This window comes from Peromyscus leucopus, chromosome 20, assembly GCF_004664715.2.
Source record: "Peromyscus leucopus breed LL Stock chromosome 20, UCI_PerLeu_2.1, whole genome shotgun sequence".
NCBI classification, from domain to species: Eukaryota; Metazoa; Chordata; class Mammalia; order Rodentia; family Cricetidae; genus Peromyscus; species Peromyscus leucopus.
The window spans coordinates 3484962-3505250 of NC_051080.1; the positions used below are offsets into that span (position 1 = coordinate 3484962).

The 20289-nt window shown below is 50.8% G+C and overlaps 2 protein-coding genes across 6 annotated transcripts in view; both read right to left on the bottom strand.

Annotated features, from left to right (window-relative positions):
• Letmd1 (LETM1 domain containing 1) overlaps positions 1-1760 on the bottom strand; it is a 14076-nt gene extending 12316 nt beyond the window's left edge. For 2 of the 5 annotated variants that reach the window (XM_037197360.1, XM_028874568.2), the window contains exons 1-2: positions 1580-1755; positions 965-1116 (exon numbers count right to left, since the gene is read on the bottom strand). In XM_037197360.1, the coding sequence (XP_037053255.1) occupies positions 965-1116; positions 1580-1701 (274 nt within the window). In that variant the 5' untranslated portion in view covers positions 1702-1755. Of the gene's footprint in view, positions 1-964; positions 1117-1579 lie in introns of all 5 variants that reach the window. The other 3 variants (XM_028874571.2, XM_028874572.2, XM_028874569.2) reach the window with 3 other exon arrangements.
• Positions 1746-19326, bottom strand: LOC114696546 (basic salivary proline-rich protein 4-like). Its single transcript, XM_028874342.1, has 2 exons — positions 19180-19326; positions 1746-2585 (listed from the first exon to the last, which is right to left on the bottom strand). The coding sequence occupies exons 1-2, from the start codon at positions 19324-19326 to the stop codon at positions 1746-1748; spliced, it is 987 nt and encodes a 328-aa protein (XP_028730175.1).
• Positions 19327-20289: the final 963 nt, after the last annotated feature.

A 20289-nucleotide genomic window follows, 5' to 3' on the forward strand; every position in this document is an offset into this window, starting at 1 on the left:
GGGGTGTGGGATTGCAGACATAGACCCACTATGTCTGGCAAGGCAGCCATTCTCACCTCCACTTTATAGATAAAGGTAGGTAATTTTTCAAGTCCATGAAGTTGATAATAATTATAGTAATATTCAGAGTTGACAACATTCTATTTTCTTTTAATTAGCGGATAAAAGTATAGGATATAATAATAGTAATAGGGGCACTTACTGTATAGATACCATATTAACATAGATCAGGCCCTGTTCTAAGCAAGATAGATAGATAGATAGAATCTTCACAATTAGGTATGGTGGCTCAGGCTTGAAATCCCAGCACTCAGAAAGTGGAGGCAGGGAGATCAGAAGTTCAAGGTCATCCTCAACCACACAGGAAGTTCAAGGCCAGCCTAAGCTGCAAGACACCCTTTCTAAATAAATAAATAATATTCACAACTATGCAGTCCCTAGGTAGGTTCTATTATTCTTGTTTTATAGATGAGAAACCCAAGAGACTGACAATTTAAGTCATTAGGGCAGGCGCCCAGTCAGCAAGGCACAAGCCAGGATTTGAACCAGGCATAGTGGTTCCAGTGACCAAGTGGCAGTACAGGTATCACTTCACTGGAACTAGCGGACCTCCATTTTAAATCAAGTATATAAAGTGCTACTTCCACTTCAAGTTACCTAAGCCGGCCCATCGGATAAGCACTTAGACCACATTTTCTTAGGATAACAGATAAGTCACTGGGGCGGGTCTGCACAGCCACCGTCCCCTCCTCTTGTGAAGGACATGGAAATTACATCCACGCCAGTGTTGTCAGAAGATGTGCATCGTAACATCTTTCTAGATATTTAAGAGGTGACAGCTTGTCAGAATTAATGCTCAAACATCCCAACTCACATCCCTGCAGCAGAACCCCGCGTGCGCACATGTGATCTCACTGACTGTAACTCTCTAGCTGGTTGGGGGGATCTCTAGTTCAGTGTTTACCTTTCATGAAGACTGTGTATAAGGCATAGAAGCGGGGGAAATGGCGGCTCAAGAAACGATGGTAAGATCCATTGATGGCTCTGGTCTTGGTCACCATGTAAGTAACCAAGTTCTTCACGTCCGCCTTTGGAGAAAGATGGAGCTTTGAAGGCCTACAAGGGAGATCAAAGAGACTATCTGTGATCTAGCAGGAGCCACTTCGTCCCTGGGGCCCCTGGCTGTAACATCAAGTTTCCGAGGAACGACTGACTGCCCAAACTCGAAAGCTCTGGACACCAGAGCTCCTGGGTCTGAGAGAGGCGGCAGGTCGGGCAGGCAAAGAGATGCAAACGGCCTGAGCATGAGGAGTGCGCGCAAAGCCGGGGTGGGGGGCCGGCGGCAGGCGAGCCAAGGCCAAGTGGCAGCTGGGCAGGGGGAGCCGAAAGGGGAGCTCAGGGTGCGCGGGAAGAGCAGACAGCGCGGAGAGCCGAGAGGGTCGGGGGCCCGCGTCCCGGAGGGAACCTGTGTGGAAAAACAAAACCCGGGCGGGGGGGCGGCCAGGGCGCGGGACCCCGGGGTGGAGCCGCTCCAAGGGCGGCCACGTCAAAAACGCTCTTCTCTCTCCAGGGCCCTCACCGAGGGGCTCGCCACGCGGGGCCCGAGCGGCCCAGCTGCAGCCTCCGGGTGACGAAGGGTCCGGGGGCGACGGCCGAGCCCCACAGAGCAGCCCGAGCCCAGCACACCCTGGACAGCGCCATCTTCACGCCGGGGAAGCGCGCGGAGGGAGGGGTCGCCCCCGGGGTCAGGGTGCGCCGCGCCCCGCCCCCGCCCCGCCCCGCAGCGCGCACGCGCCGCACAGGCCGCGGGGCGACCCCCGACCCGGCGAGCCTGGGGGAGGCGGGGCCGCGCGCGCCCGGAGGGCCCGGATTGGACGCGGCGCCGCTTCCGCCGGCGGGACCGGAAACGGGCCGTCCCCAGCGAGCGCGGGCCCGGCCCGAGGGAGCGCCGGCCCGGGAGCCCGAGGACGCCGTCTCCTTGAGAGGCCCTCTGCCCTCGTCCGGTCCCCAGGGCCCCGGGGCTGGCAGGCGCTGCCCTTGACCTCTGCGGGCGCCCAGGGCGCCGGGCTCGGCGGTGGCGGGGTGGCTGTGTAGACGGAGTGGCCGTGCACACCGGGTGGCCGTGCACACGGGGTGGCCGTGCACACGGGTGGCCGTGCAGACCGGTGGCCGTGCAGACCGATGGCCGTGTAGGCGGGGTGGCCGTGCACACGGGGTGGCCGTGCACACGGGTGGCCGTGCAGACCGGTGGCCGTGCACACGGGGTGACCGTGCACACGGGTTGGCCGTGCAGACCGGTGGCCGTGCAGATGGGGTGACCGTGCAGACCGGTGGCCGTGCACACGGGGTGGCCGTGCAGACCGCTGGCCGTGCACACGGGGTGGCCGTGCAGACCGCTGGCCGTGCACACGGGGTGGCCGTGCAGACCGGTGACCGTGCACACGGGGTGACCGTGCAGACCGGTGGCCGTGCACACGGGGTGGCCGTGCAGACCGGTGGCCGTGCACACGGGGTGGCTGTGTAGACGGGGTGGCCGTGCACACGGGTGGCGCAGTGCCCTCTGGTGGCGGCGGCGAGAAGCGGGACTGTCCGCTCTCCCGTCAGTCTGGCTGCCTGTGTGGACAACCGCGGAGGACGGTTCACCTCTCCCTCCCTCCCTTCTTCCCTCCTTCCCTCCCTCCCTCCTCCCCTCCCTCCCTCCTCCCCTCCCTCCCTCCTTCCTCCCCTCTCTCCTTCCTTCCCTTTCTTCTTCCCTTCCTCCCTTCTTCCTCCCCTCCCTCCTTCCTTCCTTCCCTCCCTCCCTCCTCCCCTCCCTCCCTCCTTCCTTCCCTCCATCCCTGCTCTGCCCTCCCCTCCCCAGCCTTCTGGTCCTCAGGTGCCCTTGTCACATAGTAGGTGCGCAGTGACTATTTTTGGGAAAATGACTACTGAGACCAGGGAGTGTTCACTTCGGTCCTGTCGTGTCATAGGCATTTTACCCGACAGGGGGCGTGCTGAAGCCCGTGTCTGAAGTCGGTTTCACACTTCAGTGTGCAGGACCTTGGTCACGTCACTTCAGTGTGTTTCCTGAGCAGTGTGCCTGTGTTGTAAGAATTCTGTGAGGATCCAAGGCTGAGAGAGGTTGGCAAAAAGCTCCCACATCTGTCAAAATGTCTCACTGTTAGGAGGGGCTGGTGACGTGATGGTGATGCAGTCCCAAGGCTGTACTCCGCAAGTACTGCGTAGATGAGGTGGGCAGGGTAGAAACCTGACCAATGGTTTCTCTCCATTCTCGGGTGGCTTCCAAGTCCTCTCAACTCCTGTGGCTCCCAGGACTGTTGGGTTCAATAATAGCAGAACTCCCAGGAGGAGAGGGCTGCGGAACACAGGCGGTTTTGTAAGAGAAATGCAAAGGCATTGCCAGGAAAAGCAAACAAGACATGTTGTGTAGTGGTGGGGCGGGGCGGGGAAGGGTGGGGAGAGGGGTGGGATTGGGGGTGGTCCACTAGGTACAGTGCTGTGCAAGCCTGAGGACCTGAGTTTGGTCCCTGACACCCATGCCTAAAGCCGGGCATGGTGGTGTGTGACCCACGCGGAACTTCAGAGCCAAGACCCTGGCAGGAGGAGCCCTGGCACTTGCCGGCCAGCCAGCCTAGCCAAGTTAGCAGGTCACGGGGTCAGAGGGGAGCCCGGGTGGAGAGGATCGACAAAGGCAGGACGGACATACATATATCCAGCAGCACACGTGTGCAAACGCACTCAGAAACACACAGAAACCATGGCGGGGATCCACTCCTCTCCGTGCTGTTTCCGGCCTCTTCCTTCTTCCCCCTGCCCCTCACACACGCAGCCTGCCTTGTTGCTCTGGCTCCTGTCTCTCCAGCCAGCCTCCCTGCCTGTCCTGCCTGTCCTGCTCACTCTGTGCCGTCCCGGGAGCCTCCCACGGATTTCTCTGCCTCCCACGGATTTCTCTGCCAGTTTCCCCTTCCTCTAGTTCCTCTGGGGAGCCAGAAAACACTGTTTCTTTTGCACTGTGTTTTGAGACGTGAGCTCAGTGTCCCCTCGATGGCCTCGAGCCCCAGTTCTCTCTCCAGCCTCCCCAGGGCTAGAATTCTGGGCACACAGAACCATGCGAGGCCAGAGAACACTTCAGAATCGTCTGTCAGGCCTGTTAACATGTCATCCCAGCACTTGTGGTCCCTCAGGAGGACCGTGAGGTTCAGGCCAGCTTGGGCCACATAGTGAGGTTTCTCTTTCTTTCTCTTCCCATCTTTCTCTCCCTTTGCCCCTCTCTCTCCTGTCACCCCCTCCTCTCCTCTTCTGTGTGTCCTCTTTCTCTTCTCTTTCTCTCATCTGTTTCCCCTCTCTCCCCCACTCTCTCTCTCTCATACACACAGAGTTAAACACATGTGGAGTTTAAATGTATACAAGAAAACTATGAATTCCCACAACACTTCTCCTTTTCTATTGTAGGCCGCAGTGTCTGGTTTTTGTGTTTTGTTTCATATATATATATGGTACTGCTTGGGAAAGGTGTAGCCTGGAACAATCTCAGTGGGTTTTAGTTTTGCAAGATTGTACAGACCAATGGATAGAATCACTTAAAAATACAAACGAGGGGCTGGAGAGATGGCTCAGAGGTTAAGAGCACTGTCTGTTCTTCCAGAGGTCCTGAGTTCAATTCCCAGCAACCACATGGTGGCTCACAACCATCTGTAATGAGATCTGGTGCCCTCTTGTGGCCTGTAGGTATATATGCAGGCAGAACACTGTATACATAATAAATAAATCTTTAAAAAAAAAAAAAAATACAGGCCAGGCAGTGGTGGCGCACGCCTTTAATCCCAGCACTCGGGAGGCAGAGGCAGGCGGATCTCTGTGAGTTCGAGGCCAGCCTGGGCTACCAAGTGAGTTCCAGGAAAGGCGCAAAGCTACACAGAGAAACCCTGTCTCTGAAAAACCAAAAAAAAAAAAAAAATAAATAAATAAATAAATAAAAAAATACAAACGAGAGGGAAAACAACAAAGCCTAACTCATATTTAAAGTGTTATTCTGAGACTATCGTTGAATGCTAAATGTTGTTAATAAGCCTTTTAAAAAGCAGTGCAGGGCTGGGGAGATGACTCAGTGCTTAAGAGTACATTTACTCTTCTAGCAGCTTCTGCTCATAACTCCAGACCCAGGGGGTGCGGCAGCCCTGCACTCAAATGCGCGCACACACGTGCATAACTAAAAACAACAGAGGGCCCGCAGAGACGACTACATAGTTAAGATTGCTTCATCCTCTTGCAGAAGATGCAAGTTTGGTCCCCAGCACCCACATGGCAGCCCCAGGCACACGCACAGTGCAGATACATACATACTGGCAAAACATTCATGCGGGTAAACTTAAATTATTTTTTAAATGGGCGGTGGTGGCACACGCCTTTAATCCCAACACTCGGGAGGCAGAGGGAGCAGATCTCTGAGTTTGAGACCAGCCTGGTCTACAGAGTGAGATCCAGGACAGGCACCAAAACTACACAGAGAAACCCTGTCTCAAAAAACAAACAAACAAACAAAAACCAACAGAAGCCAAGTGTTGCGACTCACACTGGTAATCCCAGCACTTGGGGAGACTGAGGCATTACCAGTGATAGTTCAAGGTCAGTTTGGGCTACATGGTAAGTAACTCTATGTCTCGAAACAAACAGAACTGTGAGCCCTGGGTCTAAATCTCCCAGAGCTCCCTCAGATAAAGTCCAAGGCAGCAGTGCACATACAGTGTGTGTGTGTGTGTGTGTGTGTGTGTGTGTGTGTGTGTGTGTGTGTGTGAAGTGTGAAGGGGAGGGAGGGAGGGAAGGAGAGGAGTTCCTGGAGAGTTCTGCAGCTGGTTAGCATCTAGCTTTGATCTAGGTCAAAGTACCTTCTGTTTGAAGTATGTAAATCTTACCTGAGAGTTTCCTAAGGGTTCCAAACCTACATAAAACCTGGTTACAGGAGGACTCAGCAAACTGAGATGTCCCAGTAGCCGGTAATTTGCACTGGCGCTGTCTCTTTGGGGAACTTAAATAAGAGGTTTTGATATATGGAAATTGACTTGAATTTTATAACAATAAAAAAGCCCTTTGGCAAAGCTGTAGTGAGTCAGTTCACCAGAGGCTGATGCCCCAGCAGCTGGAAAGGCTAAGTTAATCCTACAGTGCCTCTGTCTCTTCACTCCACAGACCCACGTGAACCCACACCTGGCACAGCATTTTTCCACCTTTATTTTACGTGTGCGGTGTTTTGCCTCAGTGTGTCTGTGCACCATGTGCAGACAGTTCCTGTGGAGGCCAGAAGGGGGCATCAGATCCCCTTGAAACGGGAGTGACAGACAGTTGGGAGCCCTCTTGTGGGTTCTGGGGATGGAACTCCGGTCTCTCTGGCCTCAAGTGCTGCCCAGCATTCCTATGGGAAGATGGGAGGTAGAAATAGAATCCCCAGCAGCTGGGGTCAGCTCTCCTGGAATGTGCTGCAGGGCAATGTGGAAGCCGGGCAGACATCTTCGGCTGTCCTCTGACTGCCCATGTATGGCCTAGTGATGGGTTCTGACACTCACACATGGATGCTCACGCACATGCACAACGATAAAAATAAAAAAGGAACGTGTGCCTGCAGAGGCGGTGGCTGACGCTGAGTGAGCCACCTGGGGTCGTGTTGGAACAGCCTGTGTGCACGCCAGTGAGTGTGAGCTGGAATACACTGGAACCGCAGTCGTTTGAGCCAGGAAACTTGGGAGGCCTGTAGTAACTGAAGTCCATTCACTGAGCCAAGGTTTATTGAAGTGAAAATGTCCATGACGGTTCCGGAGCAAAGGTGCAGGCAGAGGAGATGACACAGATTATTGAGGGATTTATTAAAGAAAGCCTCCAGGTTCCCCCATGTGGAACTGCATCTGCATGGGTATAGGAGTATTTTGCCTTCATGTGTGTATGTGCTCATGCCTGTAACACCAGGAAGTTTTGTAAAACGGCATACCCACGGTGCCCCAGGATCGCCATGCAGACACCACCACGTTCGGCAGCGTGGTGGGCGGAAAGTTACTCACGCGGAAAGTTTTATTATTAAAGGGGGAGGGGAGAGGGAATAGGGAGAGAGAAGGGAAAGAGGGAAAGCAGAGAAGTGCACTACCTCAGTGAGGAAGGAAAGGGAGGCAAGGGCTTGTTTTGGTTTTGGTTTTGGTTTTTTTTTTGGTTTTTTTTTGGTTTTTTTTTTTTTTTTTTTTTTTTTTTTGGTTTTTCGAGACAGGGTTTCTCTGTGTAGTTCTGGTGCCTATCCTGGATCTCGCTCTGTAGACCAGGCTGGCCTCGAACTCACAGAGATCCGCCTGCCTCTGCCTCCCGAGTGCTGGGATTAAAGGTGTGCACCACCACCGCCCGGCAGAAGGGTTTCTCTTAAAGGGGACTTTAAGTAAGATGCCATGAGGACGCTGGGCGGGTCCCCAAGGGGCAGCTCAGAACACTAACAGGACGGCAGAAGCAGGTGTTGCTGAGTTCCAAGCTAGCCTAGACTACAGTGTGAGCCCCGCCCCCACCCCCTCCATGACAACGAAGGAGAGTGGAGGGGGGAGCGGTGGTTCCTTCTGCCTAGGAAGAAAAGAGCACATGACTGTGGGCTAGAGTTTTTAAAGTCAGCTTTTAAATAGTTCCCAAATTATTACCAACTGATTATTGGGAAGGGGTGGGGTGGTTAGGGCTTTTTTTTTTTTTTTTTTTTTTTTTTTTCTTTTGGTTGTTGTATTTCAGGTTTTTGGTTTGGTTTAGTTTTTTCTGAGACAGGGTTTCTCTATGTAGCCTTGGCTGTCCTGCAACTCACTATGTAGAACAGGCTGGCCTCAAACTCAGAGTCTGCCTGCTTCTGGCTCTCCAATGCTGGGATTAAAATAATGCGCCAGCGCCAGTGCCAGTGCCAGCGCCGCCGCCACCGCCGCCAGGCGGTGGTGGCACATGCCTTTAATCCCAGCACTCAGGAGGCAGAGGCAGGCGGATCTCTGTGAGTTCGAGGCCAGCCTGGTCTCCAAAGCAAGTTCCAGGAAAGGCGCAAAGCTACACAGAGAAACCCTGTCTCGAAAAACCAAAAGAAAAATAATAAAATAATGCACCACCACTCCCCAGCTGTATTTCACTTTTTCAATAGAGGCTTCACAGTGGTGTAGGCCATTTATTCTTTCCTTTCTTCTGGAAATATTAAAACAAGACAGAAAAAAAATACCTACCCATTTGTGGGTAGATTTTTCCAGAGATATGGCTAGTATAACACGAAAAATAATGCCCACATTTTCTGTGGAGTTGAGGTTGGATATTTATAGACATTCAGCATTTCCTAGAAGCAAAACGATAAGAAAGTGCAAGGATGTGTTAGGTGGGTTTAAATTATCTCAGGCTGGAGCAGAAAATGTTCTTGTTTGGAGAACATCCAAGTGACTGTCCCTGTCCAGCAGTAGGAATAGCTTGAGAAAGGCAGACACAGACCCTGAAAGGCGAAAGGCAGGTGAGCATGAGCTGCTTTTGTGAGCCGAAACTTGTCTGTAAGGCCATGGGAAACAACTCGTTAAATGAGCATTGTATCACTTTCAATAAAGCATTACATACCATAAAAGGCTCGTGTGTGAGTGTGTGTGTGTGCATAGTATGACTTTAAAACAGAACAGCCAGGAGAGTGATAGAGCACCTCTTTTTTATACATAGTACATGGGTTCCAGCACCATGTCTGCCTGCACACTGCCATGCTTCTAGCCATGATGATAACGAACTAAATCTTTGAAACTGTAAGCCAGCCTCAATTAAATGTTTTCCCTATATGAAGCTGTGGTCATGGTGTCTCTTCACAGCAATAAAACCCTAAGACAGTTGAAATATTTGGATACTTGGTCCCTAGTTGGTCTGTTTGGGAAGGATTAGGAGGTGTGGCCTTGTTGGAGAAAGTGTGTCACTGGGGGTGGGCTTTGAGGTTTCAAAAGCCCAGGCCATTCCAGTTAGTTAGCTCTGTCTCTGCCTCCTGCTTGTGGGTCAAGGATGTGAGCTCTCAGCTACTGCTCCAGCACCACACCTGCCTGCCTGCCGCCCCACCAGGATGGCTGTGGACTCACCCTCCAAAACTGTAATCCCCCAAAGCTGCTGCTTCTGTGAATTGCCTTGGCCATGGTGTCGTCACAGGAGTAGAAATTAAGACAGGGACCTTCACTCAAAGACATAAAAAGCCCAACAGCAACAAAAAGTGGTTTGATTAATGGTGATGGCATTAAGAGTTTAGATAACATTGATAAAATTTGAGCTAGAAAACATCTCTAAATACATCTATTTGTGTATGTATATACACATACGCACATACGTATGTGATGCGGTCTCCAGGGTAGGCTCCCCTTTCAGTCAGGCTGACTGAGCTCCAAGAATCTGCCTGTCTCTGGCCGGCCCCAAGCTAGGGTAAAGGCACATCGAGCCATACCAGCTTATACAGGGGTGCTGGGGTGTGAACTTAGGTCTTCCTGCTTTCACAGCAAGCACCTGTACCCTCTAAGTTGTCACCCGAGTCCCAGGACAGCTCCCTTTGTCCCAGCTACTTGCTCTAAAAAATGACTAAAGCAACATTGGGGGATTCCTGCAAGTGTCACAGCTAGCCAGCAGGAAAATGATCTGTGTGAGCTGGGAGGGAAACTCGGTTCAGCCAGATTCAGCCGGCACTGATTCAAACTTCTGGAGTCTGACACCAGGCCAGTTTATTTTAGACATAAAAATCCAGTACAATTTTGGGAGAAAAAAGTTTCCTGGTAACACTTATCCCAATCCTTTGTGTACAATAACGCTTAAGGTGTGACTGCATTGAAACTCCTTTGCAAAGTACGTGTGACCATGAAGATGGGTTCTATAGTTTAAGGGCCTAGGATCTGGTGTGGTCTCTGGTCGAGATAGCATAGAGGTCAGCAGGCTATAAAGGACATGTGACATCCCCCCTAAGGATGGGTTCTATTGGCTGTGAAAAAAAGCTAAAGATCTAGGAAGGGAGAGTCTGGGGGACTGGGTGTGACAGCACACACCTTTAATCCCAGTACTCAGGAGGCAGAGGCAGGCGGATCTCTGAGTTTGAGGCCAGCCTGGTCTACAGAGCAAGTTCCAGGACACCTAGGGCTACACAGTGAAACCCTGTCTTGAAAAAGCCCAAAAAATAAAAAAAGAAATGTCAATTGTTTTTGGTTTTTTTTTTTGTTGTTGTTGTTGTTGTTTTTTTGAGACAGGGTTTCTCTGTGTAGCTTTGTTCCTTTCCTGGAACTCACTCTGTAGTCCAGGTTGGCCTCGAACTCACAGAGATCCTCCTGGCTCTGCCTCCTGAGTGCTGGGGTTAAAGGCGTGCGCCACCACCGCCCGGCCAAAATGTCAATCATTAATGAACAAACAGAAGCGTGGGGTGGGCGTGGGGCAGGTATTTGCTGCCTAACTTTAACCCTAGTGCTCAGCAGGCAGAGGCACCTTGGTTCCAGGCCAGCCAGTGCCACACAGTAAGACTTTATCTCAAAAGAATCAAAAGTAAGAAGAGAGAGGCTAACAAGGCGGATCGGTGGATAAAGACACTTGAGCTCTCTCTCCCAGATACGCGTGGTGGAAGGAGAGAACCAACACTGGAGACTGTCATCTGCCCTCCACGGGTGCACTGTGGTGTGAGCGTACCCGTGCACACGTGTCTAAATGTATGTATGGGTACCACATGCATGCCTGGTACCCAAGGGGGCCAGAAGAGGGTCCCGAATCCCCTGGAACTCAAGTTTTAGAAGGTTGTAAGCCACCGTGCAGACTGAACTCTGGTCCCCTGCAAGAGCAGCAAGTGCTCTTAACCACTGAGCATCTCTCCAGCCTCCAAATGGTGTCTTTAAATTGTCCCAGGTCTATGGATGCAGTAAGTGGGGACCGGCTGGAGATGTAGCTCAGTGGAGTGTTTGCCCAGGACACAGGAAGGCCTGGGTTCTGTCCCTAGTGCTGTAGACACTGGATGTGGTGGTACAGGCTGTAGTTTCCACAGGGAGGAGACAGGAAAGAGACTCAGAAGGTCAGGGTTATCTGTAGCTACAGCAGGAGTTGAGGCTAGCTTGAGCTACCTAAGACCCTGTCTCAGAAGAGTCTACAGGGTTGTGGGGGGCTGCAGACAGGAGACCCCAAGGCCACATGCTATTTACTCATCCCTGGCTCACCATGAGCTTTTGCTGTTCATTCTTCGTCTAGCTGAGAGTCTGCTCTTCCGCCATTCTCCTCCTGGGTTTCGGGAAAATGAAGGTGAGTGCAAGGCAGGCCTTGCTCTCAAAAAGCTCAGAACTTTACGAGAGAAGATTGGCAGCTGAGGATGGCTGTAGTAGGGGCTGGAGAGGTGGCCCAAAGGGGACATGAAAGGGGACATGAAAGGGGACATGGGCCTGGCAATCCAGCATTTGTAGTTTATTTTTTTAAAAAATACCTTATTTGCTACAAGCTGCAGAAATATGAAGTAGGAATTCAGCTGATTATGACAGAGCATTTACCTGGAAGAGTCGAGGGCTTTTCCAGAGGAAGCCGAGACTCAAGGAAGTGTTGGTGCCGTTGGCTCTTGACAATACTCAGCTGTTTTCTGCTATGAGTTTCACGTGCGCGATTATAGCTTCCCTAGTTGATTCCTTTTCTTAAGAACTTCTAAACAGTGTGGACTGATCATTCTTTGGGCTAGTTTTTTGGTATGCAATTAAGGTATTTGGATAACAGTCACACAGGCAAGGCTTCCTTCTTCCAGGCTTTTTGTTTCTCCTCTTCAGCATTAGTATCAGATCTCTCCTTTAGCTAGCATCCGAGGCCAGGGCCAGCTCCGGACAATAGCATTTTATCTGAGATGCCTCTCAAACATCCAAGGACTAGGGCCAGACAGAATAAGCATTCCAGACAACCTCCTAGTCTCCTGAATTAAGGTTAAATGTTTATATGGAGACACTGCCTGGGCCAGGCTGCCATTAGGTACATAGCTTTGTTTCTTGTGCAAATTAAGCTCAGATCCTCCTTTCTTATACGACCTTGGTGGTATCTCTAGACTTCCCTTTTGACATTTAGAATAAAAGGGCCTTTTGCACACCAGGTACATCAAGCTGTGACACAGGCTGCCTAGCTACCCCTCGTCCCGCCAGAAGCAGCCAAGATTTACAGAGACAGTTTATGGTTCCTAAAGAGAAATAGGCAGTTTCATTTACTCATGATTTATACTAACGTTGTAGACTCCTAATACTTTACCTAACCACTTCTAGGAATGTAGTTTGAGCACATAAATTCCCTTTTTCTGACATATTTACCTGATAATTAACTGATTTTAGCTCTTAGTTGATCCTACCTCCTTTAGCCGTTCCCCTTTGGGGTTGTAAAAGAAAGCCTTACAGTTGCTGCCCGAGGTAAACTCTTACCTGCCTTTATGACCCTGTAAGAATTCACACCTGAGCCGGGCGCTGGTGGCTCACACCTTTAATCCCAGCACTTGGGAGGCAGAGCCAGGTGGATCTCTGTGAGTTCAAGGCCACCCTGGTCTACAGAGTGAGTTTCAAGACAGCCAGGGCTACACAGAGAAACCCTGTCCCTAAAAACCAAAACCAAAAGAAAGAAAGAAAGAATTTAAGCCTGGGTGACCTTGCCTTGGCCAGAGAATTGCTACTCTGTATGGATCTATAACTGAAAAACCTCTGAGAGGACTAGAGGAAGAAGGTGGAAGATGGGAGAATTAGATAGAATTTAGAGAACAGCAGGAAAATGTAGAGAGAGATCAGGCAAGAGAGGAGCTAAGGATGAGAACAGAACTGAAGCTGTGGAGATAGATTTCGACTCAGAAGAATAAAGTGTATTAAAGAGTTTCATGTACACAGATTCATTTGATGTCCCTCAGATTAGTATCCCAGCCACTTATAGCATCTTCCCCAGGACTCTGGGAGAAATCTCCCCAGGGCAGGTACCTGACAGGAATTTAATACTTATTTTACTTTATGTGCATTGGTATGAGGGTGTCAGATACCTTGGAACTGGAGTTACAGATATTTGTAAGCTGCCATATGGGTGCTGGGAATTGAACCTGGGTCCTCTGGAAGAACAGTCAGTGCTCTTAACTGCTGAGCCATCTCTCCAGCCCTTTGTTTTTGTTTTGTTTTGTTTTTTGAGACAAGGTTTCTCTGTGTAGCCCTGGCTGTCTGGATTTCACTCTGTAGACCAGGCTGGCCTTGAACTCAGATCCACCTGCCTCTGCCTCCTGAGTGCTGGGACTAAAGGCGTGCGCCACCACTGCCCAGCTTGCAGTTCAGGACTTCTAAAGGAACAGCTTCCAAAGATAGCAGAGTCAAGGCAGGCACTTTTGTTTCTTGGTTTTTGTTATGAGTCTTACTACATAGTCCAGGCTTGCTTGGAACTTACTGTGTAGCCCAGGCTATCCTTTGATCACAGCAATCCTTCTGCTTTAGCGTGACAGGTAGAGAGGTACAAGTGTAAGCAAGCTACCTGCTGCAACCAGAGGGCAGGGCCGCAGCTGCAGCCCCTTCCTGGGAAGGCCTGCAGGTCTTGGGGCTGAATGCTTCCTGGTCTTTAGACTGTTGGCGCAGCCCTGGCTCCTGGACCTTCCAGGCTTCATTCAGGACATTTCTATAGGGATATCTTGCACACAACGGATGCACCCCATCTCTGGGGCTTCACAGTTCCCTTCCTTCTTTTAGAGGGGTGGGGGGGGGAGGGGTTCTTTCTGTGTAGCCCTGGCTGTGCTGAAGTTCACAATGTAGACCTTGATCCACCTGCCTCAGCAACCTGAGTACTAGGACTACAGAGAACTTTTCAAAGCTCACTTTATGTGACACCGCTCCTTTGGGTTCTTTGTCCAGGTCGGGTCCCTGGTGCAGGACTTTGTGGGTACATCGGACTATTTGGAAGGGCATTCTCAGGACAGAAGCTGGCTTTCCTCTGTGTGCTATGGAGACACTCTGTTGTCCTTTGCTTTACCGCGATGCGATTTAAGGCATCAAGAGCAAACATATGGAGGGAGAGCTGGCCAGGGCCGAGGGGCTTCTGGGAGCTTCTGTGTGAGCCGTGGGGGAGCCACGGGAGGCTGGCCGTCCGCCGGGGCATCTCCATCACTTCTTGGCTGTGTTAATGTTCCGTTCAGGCTGCTTAGGCGTTCTTGTGTTCCACACACTTAGGGTGGGGTTGATGGCGGGATCTTCCAGGTGGTTGGTGTTAAATTAGTTAATACACGAAAATCACTTAGGCCGGTCCCCTGCCACCAGGTGCTTTTATTACTGCCTGCTCGCACCTGCTGTTACCCAAGGCTTTGACCTTCTCAGGCGTCTTTGCTCGGAATCCTTCGGGCTGTTGCCAAAGATTCCCCAGGCCAGTGCTTTCCAGCCATATTATTAGTCTGAAAGCGCAGTAATTACGGGCAAAGACAGGCACTGTGCCGAGTTCTGGAAAGGAATGCTAGTCTGAGGCGTTCCTTCCGGCCCTCGGACTCTCTGTGGTAGAGTCTCCCCGGCCATCTGGGCTTTATTAGATCTCCTTCTCCTTCCAGCCTGTTAGGCAGTGTGTTCATTCACTTGTGTTTGCCGGCTCTGGTTTCGCTCGATGGCCCAGGTTGGCCGCAGACTCTAGCTCCGCTCCACAGTGAGATGACAGGTGTGGGCAGCTTATTTTGGACACGCACCTAGAAGGCGGTGACTGCAGCACCCAGGCTCTCTCGTGTTTCCGGAAGGCCTGTGGGACTCACAAGGGGAATTCCCCAGCAGCCTGGCAGCACCCCTTGTGAAGGAAGAGGGAAGCTGATGTGCCTCCGAGATTCCGCTCTGAGGAAGGCCGTGGTTCCTCGGGTTCCTCGGCAGGGCTGTCATTTGTGAATCACAGAATCAGGTTCCAGAAAGCCAGAGGCGTCTCCAAGTCTGGGGATTGAGCATTGTGTGTGTGTCTGAGAACAACAACAGCTAAAAAACGACCACAAAAGCTGCTGTTTGCTACTTTATAATGCATTTTTGTAGGGATCTAAGTACTCTGCAGCGTCCCTTTCTGTCCCCCGTCCTAGGACATCCTGCAGACGATGAAAAACATGGAGCGTGTTGTTCTCTGACTGGAAGCTATGATAAGGAGTTGGGACCTAGGATCCACTTTTGCTTTGGAGTAGTATGTTACTGAGATTTCAGAAAAGACCGACGGTCTTGTGCTTCATTGGAAACTCACTTAATCTCAGCACCTGAGGTAACCACAGCTACTCCAAAAGCTCACGGTAGCACTGCCCTGAGGACATAAACCTAGATGTTTATTAGGGGATTTGATGGGCACGTCACTTACACTTGTCAGAACAACAGCAGTTGCTTCCCTTCCTGGGCCCGTGACTTCCCCAGCCAGAGGCTCTGACCGGGTTTTCTGTCCCTGACATAAATGCCCTTCTGTGGAACGAGCCTCAAGTCCAGTCATGAAGTGTTGGTTGCTTATCCCCACAACGGTCACGCCATGTTGATACTGCCTGGCAAATTCAGTCGTATAACAGGCAGGGTCGATAGCTGAGTAAAAGTGTTGGTGACAGTTGTCCGTCCGTCTGTCCGTCCCCCGCCCCCCACAGCCTGCATCCCCTCCAGCTCTATAAGGACTCGGCTCAGGGAGTCCCAGCTCACTTCAGCTTGAGTGCTCTGTGTCCTGTAAATCTGTAGCTAGGGACCTGGAATTCTTAATTGTTTAAGGAGCTGGGATGTAGGTGGGTGTTGGCTCTTTAGGTGTTTCGGTTGTTTGAATGAAAATGGCCACCATAGACTCACAGAGAATGGCATTATTGGTGCTGTGGCCTTGTTGGAGGAAGTGTGTCACAAGGGGGTGGGCTTTGAGGTTTCAGAAGCTCAAGCCAGGCCCAATGGCTCACTCTCTCTTCCTGCGGCCTGTGGCTCAAGGTGTAGAACCCTCAGCTTCTTCTCCAGCACCATGTCTGCCTGCAGGCAGCCGAGTCCTACCGTGCTGATAATGGACTAGACCTCTGAACTGTAAGCCGGCCCCAATTAAATGCTCTCCTTTATAAGAGTTGTCATGGTCATGGCATCTATTCACAGCAATGAAACCCCAAGACAGGTCGTTTGCCCATTTAATCTGTCAGCTGACTTCAAAGCTCTGAGGTGTTACGAGATTTGCTACACCTGGTGGGAAACAGTAGCTGTTATCTTTATGGTCTAGACAGATAAACACGCTGCCAATAAAAACTTCTCATTGAACTTCAGGTTGTTCTTTTTGTTTCCTTTATCTCCAGTATCTCTGGCTGTCATCATCTTTTGTTTGTTTGTGTTTTGTTTTGTCTTGTTTTTGAGGGGAGTTTTTTTTTTGGTTTTTGTTTTTGTTGTTTCTCACACAGGGTTTCTCTCTGTAGCCCTGGCTGTTCTGGAATTTCCTCTGTAGACCAGCTTGGCCTTGAATTCAGAGATCGACCTGCCTCTGCCTCCTGAGTGCTGGGATTAAAGGTGTGCGCCCCCACCTGGCTGTTATCTCCATTTTTATCCAAATATGTTTTTGAAGAAGCAGGAGCAAATGATGAATAAACCAGGGTCCTGGTGACAGTGAGTGCTGGGGTGACCCAAAGGCTGAGCAGAACGGAAAACACCAATGACTCAGAGTCCAGTGGGAAAAGTTCTGCAGCCTCAACAACCTCCGCCCATCCTCACTCACGCTCCACCCCCAAATCACCAACCCCAGTCAGTCAACGGTCTGGGGCTGAGGCCGCCTCACCCATCTCCAGCGTTTGGCGTTTTGCCTCATGCTGTCCTGTTGGCGGCTTCCTAACCACTTGGCTCTTTCTCTTCCTCTGCTTCCTGTGTGGCCTTCTTCCCGCTCACCTGCCAGTTTTGACATTTGAGTTAAAGGCAGACAGGGAGGAGTCAAAAGAAAAAAAAAAAAACAACGGAAACTTGGGGTGGTGTATTGTGTACCATAATAAACTTTGCCTGAAGATCAGAGGACAGAACATAAGAGTTCAGACAGTGGGTGGTAGCACACACCTTTAATCTTAGCACACAGGAGGCAGAGATCTGTCTGGATCTCTGTGAATTCAAAGCCACCCTGAACTACTCAGTCTCGCAGAGAAATAGAGTCAGGCGGTGGTGGCGCATGCCTTTAATCCCAGCATGTCAGATCTCACACCTTTATTCCCAATATCTGGGAAGCACACACACCATTAATCCCAGCACTAGAAAGGAAGTGATGGCTGGGCGGAGAAAGGTATGTAAGGCGTGGAGACAGGAACTGAAGGCGTCAGACTGAGGGGTCCTAGAGGTAAGACAAGGCAGTGGCTTGTTCCTTTGTCTCTCTGATCTTTCAGTATTTACCCCAATATCAGGCTCCAGGTTTTTGGTTTTTTTTGTTTTTTGTTTTTTGTTGTTGTTTGTTTTTTAAAGATTTATTTTGTACACAGTGATCTGTCTGCACATATGCCTGCTTGCCAGAAGAGGGCACCAGATCTCATTTCAGATGGTTGTGAGCCACCATGTGGGTGCTGGGAATTGAACTCAGGACCTCTGGAAGAACAGCCAGTGCTCTTAACCTCTGAGCCATCTCTTCAACCCTTTTTTTTTTTTTTTTTTTTTAATTTAAGATTCCTGTTACAGAAACTGATGAGCCAGTTTTTTTTCCAGCCAAAATCTGTTTCTTCTGGATTGTTTGTGAAATGACCCAAGAGAGGCAGTATGGACAACCATGCTGATTAAGCCAACTAAAAGTTTTGAGTCTCTTTTTTTGTCGAGGGCCACGCCGAGAGAGGGCTCGTGTCTCTGGAAAGTCTCTTGGTGCCCAAGCTCACGGTGCGGTGCTGTTAAATTTCCAGCACAGTGGGAGCCGTGCTGGAGAGCGTGGGGTTTGCAGAGGCCTGGTAACATCTGCATAATTTGTTAGGGCCATGGTGAAGGTCAGGGACAGTCCCAAAGCCTTTGCCAAGGCCGCTGGGTGGCAGTGAGGAAGGAAGGTTGAGGAGGGTCTAGGCAGACACACAGAAGGACAGGAGTGATGTCACCTCAGTCATTTCTCTTTCTTGTTTGTTTTGTTAGAATGTTGTTAATGCTTTTGTGGGGGGTTTGTTTTGCTTTGCTTTTAGACAAAGTTTCACCCTGTAGCACCTACTGTGAAACCACCAGACTGTGAGGCCCAGGCTGGCCTCCAACTAACAGCAATCCTTCTGCCTCAGCCCCTGAGTACTGGAAATTACGGTATGATCCGCCATGATCTGAACTCTTTTTTGACCGATCTCACGAAGAACTCCAGGCTGGCCTAGAACTTGTTATATAGCCCAGAGTAGCCTTGAATCATAATCCTCTTGCCTCATTCTTCTGAGTGTCCACACACTCATGCACACACACACACACACACACACACACACACACAAATAAATAATTTCTGAAAAGGATAATGGAGGACTAGAGAGATGGAGGAGGAAGGCTCACAGGATTTTCTTGGGTTCTTAGAAATCCTAAGCTTTCTTCCCTGCTTAGGATTAAATGACATTTCATAATACTACAACTATCATACAGTCCCATCTTCCATTTGGTACTCAATACCAAAAAGTTCTAGACCCAGTAAACAGTGTGCACACGCTCAGGTCCTTCCTGCCAGCATGGGTAGTGCCCTTTGGCAATTATGTGCATGTGGGATGTTCAAAAAACTAAACTCACCAGGACCTGGGCGATGCTCCGGTGGGTAAAGACCTGGGTTCAATCCCCAATACCCGGTGGAAGGAGACTCCTGAAGGCTGGCGTCTGACTTCCACCACCACGCACAATAGCATGTGTGCACACACCTCCACCTGCACTCACAAATAAATAATGTCATTTTAAAAATATAAAGACTAGGCGCCGTTGGACGGCTACAGGGTTCTGGAAATCAGCGGGTGAGCCGAGAAGGATTTCAAGGCTCAGTGTCTGTTAACACAGCGCCTTCCTAATGCTTACTTTGGAGCACAAAGTGTGAGGACTCCCTGAGAGGCTGGTGGTAAAACAGGACGTTTTCGGGAGGCTCCGGGGGAGGGGCGGGCACTCTAGAAGGACCTGGGAGCGTCTGGGAGTTACAGCTTCCCCAGGCCACTGCACTGAGCTCCGTCCGCTCCTCCAGCCGGCCGGTAGGTGTCGCTGTGGTCGTGAAGTCCTCCCAGCCGCTCCGAACCACCGCTGCTTGTGACTGAGCTCACCAAACTGCGCTTACCTGCTGGAGGCAAGAGTCTTCTAGAGCTGTCCTCCTGCTAACAACAGCGGCAGGGACAGCCCTGGGGGGCTTCTGGTCATCCAGCTCTTCTTCTGGCTGAGGGGCACTTCTGTTCCTCTGCACCCCAAAGGCATTCCCCCCTCCCATCCCCCGAGACGGGGTTTCTCTGTGTAGTTTTGCGCCTGTCCTGGAACTCACTCTGTAGACCAGGCTGGCCTCGAACTCACAGAGATCCGCCTGCCTCTGCCTCCCGAGTGCTGGGATTAAAGACGTGCGCCGCCGCCGCCGCCGCCGCCGCCGCCGCCGCCGCCGCCTGGCCCCAAAGGCATTTTTACTGTCATCTGGCATTCAGTCAAAAGCTCACCTAGCCAGGGGTGGTGGCACACGCCTTTAATCCTAGCACTCGGGAGACAGAGGCAGGTGGATCTCTGTGAGTTCGAGGCCAGCCTGGTCTCCAAAGCGAGTTCCAGGAAAGGCGCAAAGCTACACAGAGAAACCCTGTGTTTCTTGAAAAACCAAAAGAAAAAAAAATCAAAACAAACAAAAACACCAACCAACAAACAAAAACATACTTATTGAAAACTAAGCTGAAATACTATACCAGTTTACACAGATGTGGAACAAGATTCCCGGGAGTTACAGACAAGGTCAAGGTCACAGGAAGGGCTAGCGCTGTGACAGACCCAAGCCCGGTGCCTTTCCCACCCCAGCACAGTAAGATGGCCCCAGGTATAGATCTATAGTCTGTATTTTGTATTAACTGCAGGCGGTGGTCTCAAAGGCAGTAAGTTTCCTCAGGAAGGGGACGGGCACAGGTCAGCGACAGCCCTTGACCAGCATTTACAAGGCCCGGAACAGTTTGGTCCCCACCCTGGGTGGGAAAAGGCCAAAATGAGAGTGATCGTCTCTAGTTGGGAATCACTCGGGCTAGAGAATACTAAAGAGAAGCACACGTTCTTAGCCCTAAAGAAAACCGTCTGGACTTAGTTCTGTAAACTAAGAAAAATCAACTGGTGTGACCCTGATTCAGCTGGGCAAACATGGGTTGTCTTCCTCTCAGCATGGTTTGATGTGTGTGGGTGGGGGGGTGTTGAGTAGCAGTGTGTGTAA